This window comes from Varroa jacobsoni, unplaced genomic scaffold (genome assembly GCF_002532875.2).
Source record: "Varroa jacobsoni isolate VJ856 unplaced genomic scaffold, vjacob_1.0 contig01451, whole genome shotgun sequence".
In the NCBI taxonomy this organism is placed as follows: Eukaryota; Metazoa; Arthropoda; class Arachnida; order Mesostigmata; family Varroidae; genus Varroa; species Varroa jacobsoni.
In genome coordinates, this window is record NW_019214637.1 from 72,056 (window position 1) to 83,842 (window position 11,787).

The following is an 11,787-nucleotide window of genomic DNA, read 5'->3' on the forward strand; positions in this document are numbered from 1 at the left end:
CTTTACTCACTTGTGTCTGCGTCGCGTCATGGGTTCATAGGGAGGCCCAGAATAACCGTTCCTTCAAAATTTGAGGTTTGTAGTGTACCCGTTGGAGTGCCGTTAAACGCACTTGGAGCCCACGGACTGGGCGCAGGTGAGTGCTAGACATAGCGCCCAAGAGATAAGCCATTCTTTTCCAGTAGTTCGCGTAGGAGTCATCCCATCGTGCGGTCCGATGTTGGTAGACGTCCCAATCCAACAACTGCGGCTGTCCGCCAGTTGGTGTGTGCCTATGGCTTATGGATTGGTTGAAGTTGGAGACGCCGAATTTGTTTAAACCTTGCCGACCCGCGCAGTGCATCAGCTGCGGCAATTTGATGAGCACGTACATGCATTATCCCCGACACACAAACCCTTGAACTGTGCAAAAACATTCTACTTGTACAAATGTATACGCTCTACCGTTTCGCACGATCAATCCGATCGCAAATGCAGTTCTCTGGTAGAAGCGATTGGTCAATTGTGTTTGCATGCTCTTTTTTATGCTGAATGTTTATTTGTAGCAGCGGCTCATAGAAAAACTACAAATCAATTAATTTAAGTATTGTTCAAATTCAGATCGTGTCAACAGATCTTTGACCGGATAAATTGGGCTGCTATTGATCTTCTAAAGTTTCACAAAATTGATTAATTACTGCACGTATGTCTATCTGTGCACTTGGAGTGCGATAAATGTTTAACGGCTTTCAATCTAGCGTTTCACTCGTTTCCTATAAGGAAGGTTATCACGTGGATTATAGCCAAGCTAACGACCTACGTTTTCGCTACGGCTAATTAAATAAAAATGTTTAAATGAGCAGATTCGACAATCTTGACTACAAGACCATTGGTACTTTAACGCGGCACAATTTATCCAACTGCGTGTATTTTATATGGTAAAACTGTGTACAGTTCTAGTTAATACGATTACTCACATAAATAAAAAAAATCGTACACATATTTCTTTCAATTAACATTGGAAAGAGCAACATACACCATGTTATGAGCTTAATTTCAATGAGCTACATCGGCGACTTCAGCCGTCAGGGTTTATGTACAAAGTTATATGAAAGTGGGTTAAAACCCGACTAGAAGAGAACAATTTACCATTAAATACCCTTCGTTGCAACAAACGCTCATATAAGTGCTTGAATTTCAATTCCATCATACTGGATGATTATTTTTTCAAAGGGAAGATACACTACTAGATTGAGTTGGGAATTACCAGTAACATGCGATGCAGCAGCATATAGTTCCAGTTTCACTGACAAAGAAATCATCAGCCGCTGCTGTGCCAGTTAGACAAAGTAATTCGTAAGTACAACAAAAAGCCCAGCAAATAGAATTTCTCCTCCTAGAAAAAGAACAGCCTCCTACCACTAGAGGGCTAAATTCGAAGCTGCAGTTTTAAGTACTTGAAGACGTAAAACAATGATTTGTTTCGCTAAATTGAACGCTTACTTCGGTTATTGGGTTATTGTTCTTTTAGTGCCGTATGCCTCAAATCTGCCTCTCGAACACTAGAAGGGTTTACCTAATCCCTAGTGGAATCACGGGTTAGAGATATCCTGCTGCCGCATGAAGAAGTATTCTAAATGACAATATAGATTTGCATTCAAAGTAGAAGAAATGGGCTACTAGACACATTTACGAAGTCTCATGCATAGTCAATACTAGTCCTATACCTAAAAAGGACATCGCATGAACATTGACAAACTATATGCGTTTTAATAGAAATGATGTATATTACAACAGTCATGTTGGCGCAAGTATCCCATTGGATTCAATATCATAGACAGCCTATCACAGAGTAAACACAGTCAAGAAACCAGTCAAATCAGAATATGCCAAAACTTGTCATCCGCTTAACTATTTACCATCGGATATCACCCTTTCAATCTACACTCGTTTATCCTCAAGAAATTTGATCTGTTTATTAAAATCTCTAAAAACATAAATTCAATCAACACAGAAAATGCTCATAAATTAAGACGTATTATATAGGCATAGGGATCTTATTGCTATGCCTTAGAAGATTCCTAGACCTTCTAAAAGGCGCGTACCTTGTAATTTGCTCCATGTATAACGCGATTAGCCAAATTAAGTACTTATACGGGTAAAACCACAATGAGTTTTTCCTATATTAATTTTTATTAAATCCTATATTATTTTTTTATTTATTAATTTTTTGCAATGTAGTGTACATCACCGACGGGGATTGGACCAGCGATTCCTGACTTTTTTCAGCCAAAGCTTTAGCCGTATGACGCCAATGATGATACTACTTTTCTTCCAGAATAAGAGAAGTTTAGTGCTATTTTCGTTAAACGTACCTGCCGTTGAATCCAAAACAAGGATTGTTTTTCATGGAATATGTACCCAAGGCGTATTTCATTTGACTGAAAAAAAATACAGAAAAACTATACGCTTTGAGCGATTAATTTTAGAACAGTAAAGGGCTGTCCCACGTCATGTACGTATTGCATAGATATGTACTTATAAATAGGTTAACGCGTATTTTGCGTAAATTGAGAATTATGCTTTGTTTCTAAGATTGTATCTAACTAAGGACGTATATTTCAACGATTTTGTATGTGTTGAAGTGTCATTCCTTGCGGTCATTTTTATTCAATATGACCACCATCCCTTGAAATTAGTTTACCAATTCGGGACTTAAATCACTAATTAGTATTTTCAATATATGCTTTTTTATCCGGCAAATAATTGTTTAATAGCAACCGTGCTTCTAGCGATGTTGGTAAGTGCAAACGCGTTAGAGTATCGCTTCAATATGCTACCTATAAAAAATTACACAGGAACTAAATTCTCAACTGATAACGAACCGAAAAGTCGAAAAATGTAAAGGCTTAAAACAATCGTTAAGTCTAAAAGGTACAGATGCGTTAAAAATCTTAAGAAGGCTAACCGTTGGAGTCCAGGTGGATGATCCAATTGGCCGTTGATCTTCTTCTTTCTAAAACGGCTGTTAATTTCTGTAGTGATAACCTAGGGCTATCAGAACTAGCTTTTTGAACCATTTTTGACAAGTCCAATTTTAAACTCCATTAAGGGCCTTTAGGGTTGCATCGTGAAGATTCTTTTGGATTTTTCACAAGCCGCATAAAGACTGGCAGTAATCTAAACCGTCAACTTTAGGCAAAAAAGGAAATTTCTAGTACTGTTGAGGGTTTGTTTAGCGCCAAAAAAAATTGGGTTGTAGTTGATTTTTCATTAGAAATACGAAAATGATGCATTGTTATTCATTGTGGCAAACTCATTGTTTTGTTTTAAAAAGAACTGGTTTCCATCTATTATCAGGAAAAGCAAATGAACGCATGTCTGCTAAGACAAACAGCATATCAAAGTTTTCCTCAACTTAAAAGCATTATATATATATATATATATATATATATATATATAATGCGTTTAAGTTGATATATATATATATATATATATATCAATAATTTTTCTTTTTGCAATGAGAGGCGTGCGCAGGGCTGAGACCATTTTCACTTAGCGGTGCCGCACAACTGCAGCAGGATGAGTGAAATGCTGGTCGTGAGATGGCCGGAGCACTCCGTCGAGTTGCGAAGAACTTTCACGGGTATGCGGGATCTTGGAGAACTTCTGGACGTAACCCTGGTTACGCCAGACGGTGAAGTAGAGGCTCATCGTCTTGTACTTGCTGCTTCATCTGAATTGCTTCGTGCTTTACTGAGAAAAGTAAGTCTCTGGGCTGTGAAAAATAAGTAAGCTAGACATGACTGAGCAAAAGACGTTAGGTACTGTTTGTGCACGTAAATTAAAAGGGACATTACTACAATACAAATTTTTAAAAAGATCTGCTTGCAATATAAATTTCCTGCGTTAATTTGGATTTATTATGGCTTGACCATCAAAATAAATTGTCTTCAATCACTCGCTAAAAGTTACACTTTCCTAGACTCCGAGTTAGCTGATAAAAGCTGTTCGATCTTTTTTAACCTTTTAGGTGAAATTGTTACCATTTCTTTTAAAAATATATCCCAAAACCTGTCAATAATCTACAAACGAAAAATAAAATGCAGATATTTAGAAGGCAGAACGGAGTATAGTAAAATACTTTGTGTTATCTTTTTTTACTTTCCGAAACAATTTGTTGCATGATAAAATTTTTATTAAAAAAATAGTATTTTTGTACAACACCATAGGGATTCATAAGAACATAGAAAGAAACTATTTAGCCTACTTATTTCAATTCAGTGATTTTCTTTCATGGTACATCATTCTATGATTCATTTTTGCGATTACAGACGGCTACGACATACGGCCCATGTAGTTTGGTCTTCCGTGATCTGAACATTGGTCAGCTTGAGTTAGTATTAGATTTTATATATAGAGGAGAACTGGCTGTCGACAGGACTCAGTTTGAGTTGTTGGCTAGGGCCTGTGATTACCTTCAAATTAAGGCGTCGTTAATTACTGAAGGTAAGAATATGGGATCAGGAAAAACGCACAGTATGTACCAGAAGAAAAGCACTTTTCAAGTCTAATTCACCTATGACGTTGTATGGGAAGCAATGGTGGTTTTGTGTGGGAAAGTCAATTTTAGCTCCACGTTAGACTCGAGAAATTAGTGTTTCTAGTGAAAAAAAACGTGTTTTTTCTACATTTACTACATATTTCCTTTCCGCCGAGATGAAAAAGCTGCCGAAGCGGTCCGGGACATGTGTGCCCTGTAAGGGATGAAACTCATGATTTCTCATAGCGCTCGATAGTGGTTTGTTAAGTTCAGTAATGGCATCTTGAAAATGGAGGATGCATTTAGCCCCGGTCGAGAGACCAAGAGCTGCCTGAAACGTTTCAGGAAAGACCGTTTCAGAGACGTTTGAGGAAAGTCAAAGAACAAATAACTCGTGAATCGGAAGTCGAGCCGCGATCATCGGACAATCTTCAGTCAACCTCATCCTATAAAATTTACATGAAAATTAGAAACTTGAGTGTCCCGTAAACTAAGTAAACAGCGCAAAAAAACGTGGCTGGCTTTTCATTATCTCTCAATATCTTACCATGTGTTAAGAAACACATCTTCCCCATGATAATATTAAACCACACATCGTTTGTTAATGCCTTTTCAAGCCCAAAAACCGTTTTGCAAGAGCTTAAGTGAGAGGTGTTTTTGCATCCTCCACAGTCTTTAAACCTCGCACCAACAGATTACTAGTTTTTCAGTCACTTGCAAATAATACTCGTAATAATACATTCGACAATTGAGAGAATATTAAAAACCAGCGCGACGAGTCTTCCAGCACTACTTTTACATTTGTGACGAGACACAGGGAAAACATTAGCAAAGAGAGGTGAGAAGATCATAGAGTGACTACTAGTGCGAAATACATTAATTTGCCGGCAGGATTTGGGTAAACATTTTTTTAGGCGAAAGACCTCATTATCTTTGGAAAAATCTAACAGGATTCACGTTTTGTTCAAATTAATGTAGGTACATCTACATTTAAATACATCTTCATTCAAAGTCAACTATATGTCATTTAATTAGAATGTATCATTTGTTGTTTAATCACCTTTTAATTGATCATAACCAGATAATTATGTAATAAAGAATGTCGTTGCTTTATTGTGGGATGGATTTTATATCCTATACGCTCAGTACAGTTGTCTAGGATGTTTCAAAGCTTTATCAGATAAATTCTGTAACCTTCACCGGTTTCATGCCATACTATTTCGGCTGTTTGTCTATTGCACTGACATGCAGTGTCCTGCGTTATTCTACCGACAAGTGATGTCTATCCTGAGTTCCGTATCTCACGAGTGGGTCCGCGATATCTAACTTAATGAAAGATAATGTCTGTTATCTTGCACACAAGCTTCCTTGGATCATATAATCGCATGAAGAAGCTGTTCCCATATTGCACATTCTGATTTTTAGTACAAACCCAAGTTGTTGTTATTTGATGGTAGGATAATTATTGTTGTAGAAAGCAAGGGATTTTCAAAAATGTCGACGGTGAGATGATCCTAATAGGTTAGAAAGTTCCCGCACCGATTAGAAAACATGACAGTGAAAATGAGATATTACGTTATATATTCTGTGCCATTTATGAGTTCTCACTATGTGGAGTATGCGGTCTGGCCAGAAGGCAGCGGGCTTTTACCTACAAAAAGTTTTTCAATGACATTTTAAATTATTGTTTTGAATCGAAGGTAAGGCTACAAAAATAAGTGTTTAGTAAACGACAAATTTAAAAACCTGTCGGCGCAGGATCCGGAGAATACAGACGGTACAACAAAACATACCATTCCAGGAGCGCAGCTTTAATTATGTTTGCCATATGTAGTCTCGCATTATCGTCGAGCAGAATGGCTTGACCTTGTTTTTCGGCCTTCTTTCTTGAATAACCAGGTTGACCAATGCAATTAGGCTAAATAAACATGCCGGTCAATTGTCTGGTTTCTATAAAGCGATTCTTAGTGAATCAGGCCGTTGCAGTTTTACCAACCGTAGAACATAAGCTGTTTCGGATAAAAATCTGGTTAGACTCTAGGCCCTGACTTTGTTCCTGGAAGCATTCATTCTGGCCGCTGGTTCATGTTGACGGACTGATATCACTTCCCATAACGGGTAACAGTTCTCTGCAAAATTCAGTCATTTTCGCCTGTGACACTCGAAACCGGGCGGTATATCAAGACGCACCGTGAAGCTATAATTTGTTATTGGACTCAGGAAGCGAATAAAGTATCCAAGCTCTCTAATTCTGTACAAACTCAGGGGAATTGAAATAGTTAACAACAGTGTGTTGTTGCATCCCGCCTTCGCGGCCAATTCCCGTGTTGTTTTACGGCCATTTTTCCTCAAATATGTCTTTCGATGATCGTTATCAAACCGGGGATATCCTTTAACTCTCGGGTTTCCTTTGTAAATTCAGCAAATCATTCTTGAGAAATCCTTTCGATGACACTGTCATTACCTTATGCAAAGCAAATGTTCCAGCCCGTTTCGGCAACGTTTTGGTCTTTACAAATAAACGTGGGGTAGAAAAAATCAATTTTTTTCATTTGGAGCGTTCATATTTAAGGATTTTCTCCAGTTAAAATGAATTTACAGCACGCTACTGTTACAGTAAACTTATAAAGCAGAAAAAGCGCTTTCCAATCGTATATCAGGACTAAATAATAACTGAACGAAAGTTAGAAAAGAAAGTTCTTTTACGCGCGGGACCTTTCCAAGTTAATAGAACTTAACTATCTGAGTGCTGATAACTTTTGAATTTTGTTAACTTATAATCGAGTGCAGAGGGCATTGCAGTTGTCGATCAACGAGTTTTCGAAGAGGAAGAGAGCGAGGTGGTTCCCTATGATGCAGTACCTGCTAATCAGGGAGGTCATGTCGTTGGAAATAAACGGAGGATGAGCCAGGGGGCTGCGGCAGAAATTCAAAACATGGAACACGTTGAGTCGCATGCGGTTGGTAATCTTTCGAGAACAAAAAAAATTGGCAAACAAATGCCGATCTATAGTAGTTGTATTGACTGATTAATCAATAAAAGCGACAGCAATAGAAAGTGGATTTCTACCAGTATATACGGCTTCTTCGGCTATTATGTGCAACAGACCAGCATTACAGTCCTGAGCATATCGTTTGAAATCACTTGATTCAGTCATATAAGACATTTGCCTCGGCCTCGTACGAACTATCGAGAAGATTTGAATGCACAAAATATTTGAAAAAAATAAAACAGATTTTCGTGGAGGATCGTATTAACGACCGAGTCGGATGAACGTTGTAATAGCGAACGAGAAAACGTCTTATGCCATAGCCTCATTGTCCGATGTGTTAACTATTGCGTTACAGTTGGATGTTAATGACGAGTTTCAAGTGATCGAGCTAGTGGAAGAATCGCGTCCGAGTTCATCCGGAGCAACGACTGGCTATAGTACTCGAAGAAATCGGCAAGAGTACGCCAAACGAGCTAAACTTACGACAGTCGGTAAGCGTTAATAAGGTACAAATATCTTTCGCTTATTAAAAATTGCTAAGTGGGCTTGACTAAGCTATGTCCAGGTAAATAGCTGTTGCAAATTTGGACAGAATGCGTAACTATTTAAAAAAAAAACTAGTAAAGCACATACATACATATATATGGGCGATGACGGGGTGGGTAGAACACCAAATTAACAAGCATCGGACTCTATTGTCAGTTGAAATTCAGCCCTTTTTGTGAAAAGCGGCTAGATGTATATAAGATTCCTTTGTTTGCGGCTTATCACATATGTTTATTTCAAACTTCTGTGCAGGCGACAAAAAGATTTTTTCACTAGACGAGCAAGCTCCCACCCGTGGTGCAGATGAGAAACCTGTTAAGCGAATCTGTCGCGAATGTAGCTTGGTGTTCAACTATCTAAGCGACTATAAGGAACATCGCAGGCAGGTCCATTCTCTACAATGTAACCATTGCAACTTTCGCGCGACGAAGTCATCGGCCGTAAGGGATCATTTTGAGAAGGTAGAACGAGAAATGCAATTGGATGTTTGAAATAAATTCAGCTATTATACAAGTCGATCATGTCTATATCATAATTATTTTATTACGAGAAATTATGAAGCCAGATAATATCAATCAGGCATTTTCTTTACGTTTTAGGTTCATCAAAATGTGCGTCGCTTCAGCTGTACTGAGTGTGAGTTCCAGTGTAAGGATCGAGCAACCCTTTACAATCACATAAGAAGACACACTAATGAGAAGCCATACGGTTGCGCGTATGTAGTTTTGTTTGTTAATTAATTTGCCAATTTTTTTTTCGAATAACTTCAAACTATATCTTCTATTCCAATTTGTTTATCCAATTAGATTATCGTTGTATTTACGTTACTTTACGTTTACAAGGTATTGTGATTACAAGGCAGCGCAGTCAGCATCAATGAAGCAGCATGTTGCCCTACACGAAAACATAGAATCACGTCCGCACCGATGTGATGAATGTACTCGCTACCCGATATCGTTCGCCTCCAGGTAAGTCTTGTAACTTGTGAAAGAGAATACTGCTAGATACGTTCACTCAGAATATAAATTAGTGTATTTTAATTTCCTAATAAACTGCATTCATTTACGGGGCAAACAATTTAAGTTCTAACATGTTGTAGTAGGTTTAGTTACGCTATGTGACACTAATTACTAAAGTCATTAACACAGAGAAGCAAGACGACCCTCAAATAATTTATATGACTTCAATAATTTAGCTCAAGAATCTGTCCGTATTCTATTTAACATCTCTCTAAAAAATATGTCTTTCTCATAGGTCAGCACTAACGAAGCATAAAAAGGCTCATCACAGTGGAGAAAAGGGCCAAAAACAGCAGCCATTGGTGATGAGCTTAGAGATATTTAAGGACGCGGCCGGCGATAGCGATGATGTCGTCTCCAAAGTCGACGCTGGACCCACTGGAGTTGCCGTACATGCTGAGAACCAGCAGGAAGAAAGCGCTGGATGTCCCTTAGTTAATCGAGCGTCGGCACAAGGAACGAGGGCCGGGTTGATTGGGATTAGCCCTAGCGTTGACAGGAGAATGAGGGTTTCAGCTGGAAATTTGGAGCAACTAGCAATCGATGAGGAGGGCCATCATCCTGAGGAGGAGATGGAAAGCGAGGAAGTTGTCCATCAGGGAGCTAGGGTGGATGCGGCCAGTTCTAGCTCTAGAACAATTGTTCCTGTTGCTGCTGATCATGACGACAATGACGAGGAAGCGATTGACGATGAAGAAGAAGATGGAGTTGATGAAGAGGATGTTGACGACGTTGACGCAGAGGAAGAGGAACCTGCTAGAAGAACTACTCCTACCAGTTCAGCTGGTGTTAAGCGAGGCAGAGCAAGCCCCATAGCAACACAAGTACGTGCCACAGCTCGACCGAATGTTCAAGGGCATGTAGTCGCAGCCACAACAGTAACAACTTCAACAATAGCCGGTCCGCGTCAGGTGCCTGATAATTCCCCTGTGCACTATCACGCTCCCTCTAACGTCGCAATTAGGCATGGGTCAACCGTGACCGTAAATGATACTGGAAACTCTGGCACCCATCAACATCATCATCCTTCGGACCAGCCCCAACAACAACAACAGCATATTCAACACCCACAGCTTCACTTGAGTGTTGCTCCTGATGTGCATACAGGCCAGACAGGAGCTACGCATAATGTGTTAGGGCAAGCCATTGTCTCCAGCAGTTCAGTGATCCATCATCCCAGCACAGTCGTCGGGCCTGAAGCTGTTGTCGTCCCAGGTGGGTCTTTGAATACAGGCCTGTCCGTTCCGACAAATGTTGCCAGTGTGACAATGGTTACAGCGAGTAATCACAACAACACCGCTGACAGAGCAAACCGGAGTCAAGACGATTTGGGAGCGCACGCTAGTCTACCAACAGCAGTTAATGTACACGATCGCGTTGTTATGACTTCTGAGGCGACAATACCGGTGCATATGGTTGGCGAAATTGTTGCCGGCGCATCGACAACAACAGGATCTGTGGGCGGGCAAATGGGGCCAATGGGACTGGTTGGACAGCCTATGGACTATCACACGAGCTCGAGTGGAGCAACAGATGAGACATCTCCAATTATCGTTGGTGGGGCACAGATAGATGCGGCAACGAAAGATCGACCTAGTGGAACCCATATTGTGGGCGTACCCGGTTCTGATGCTATGCAACTTCACGCTATGATGTGATTCGGATAACTTTTGGACGTACTATAGCATGTGGGGGTAACTTAGAGATAGGTATCCGTATAGTGTGCCGTGTTTGTGTCAGAACAAGAAGTAAGGCAAACCCCTATCTCCGATTTGATTGTTTACAAGTATAGTATAAATACAACTATTAGAAGAATTAACTACGCGCGAGTTCCCAGCGTGTACACTGCCATTGCACGCTATAATTTTGTAACTACTTTAATAATTATGTAAATACCCCGGTCCAGTCTAAGTCGCCAAAGTTCGTCTACAGATTGGCATGTATAGAAAAATCGCAGTATGAAATAATAGGCTTGATGCCTTTCAATGATGAATTCATCACCGAAGTCAAAACTACAAGGGCGAGTTTCAGAGCAAGTTTGTGGGGTTTGTGTTCGACTGTTACTCCTGATGAGCGTGCTTGGCTTCATCAATTCAAGGGATACAATATTGTGTGTATATATGAGTCATCGGAATTGTTTTTCGCTTGCGCACACCCTTAAATTATAACGTTTTGAAACACTAATTGAAAAATGTTATTATAATTTTTTTCATTTCTTTAGTGTCCTTGCTGAAATACATATATTGGCATATAACTCACATTAAAATTATATTGTTACTAAGTTACGGATATTTAATTTCAAGCGTGTTGCGTAGATTACGCATATTGTTGAGCCATGATTACTGTAAAACGATCTTGGTTGTCACGCAAAAAAATAGCTTACTTTTTTACTTGAAGGTTTCATTCGTCAAAACTGTCTAATAGAAGATAGCGTTAAATGAATATACCTCTGTACATAAACGTGCATAAATTTGCTTAGATTAGGGCTGATTAAAGCCCTGCTAATAACTACGCATACTACTTAACTCATTGAAATGAAGAAAATAAGTATTAAAACCTTTCAGTCTATACGTGATCGTATTTTAAGCCAGTGTGCTAGTATTTAATGGCACTGAATTAACCAAATCTCAGTTGAGCTTTATTACAACTCGATAAGAGCTTAGACCATCTTGTTACAAACGTGCTTGAATTCGCTCGCGAACATTAG

At 39.3% G+C, this 11,787-nt stretch overlaps 2 protein-coding genes across 2 annotated transcripts in view; one reads left to right on the forward strand and one right to left on the reverse strand.

Moving 5' to 3' along the window:
* The window catches only part of alpha-Man-IIb (alpha-Mannosidase class II b), a 21,837-nt gene extending 21,584 nt beyond the window's left edge, over positions 1 to 253 (reverse strand). Inside the window, exon 1 of the mRNA XM_022853175.2 lies at positions 11 to 253. The gene's annotated coding sequence lies outside the window, so the exon portion shown is untranslated. The remainder of the gene's footprint in view (positions 1 to 10) is intronic.
* On the forward strand, positions 51 to 11,771 carry LOC111272031 (uncharacterized). The gene is made up of 9 exons (XM_022853181.1): positions 51 to 136; positions 3,517 to 3,744; positions 4,314 to 4,488; positions 7,313 to 7,482; positions 7,871 to 8,006; positions 8,314 to 8,522; positions 8,661 to 8,776; positions 8,904 to 9,029; positions 9,316 to 11,771. Exons 2-9 carry the CDS (start codon positions 3,562 to 3,564, stop codon positions 10,736 to 10,738), a joined length of 2,538 nt encoding a protein of 845 aa, XP_022708916.1. The 5' UTR covers positions 51 to 136; positions 3,517 to 3,561; the 3' UTR covers positions 10,739 to 11,771.
* The last annotated feature ends 16 nt before the right edge of the window (positions 11,772 to 11,787 follow it).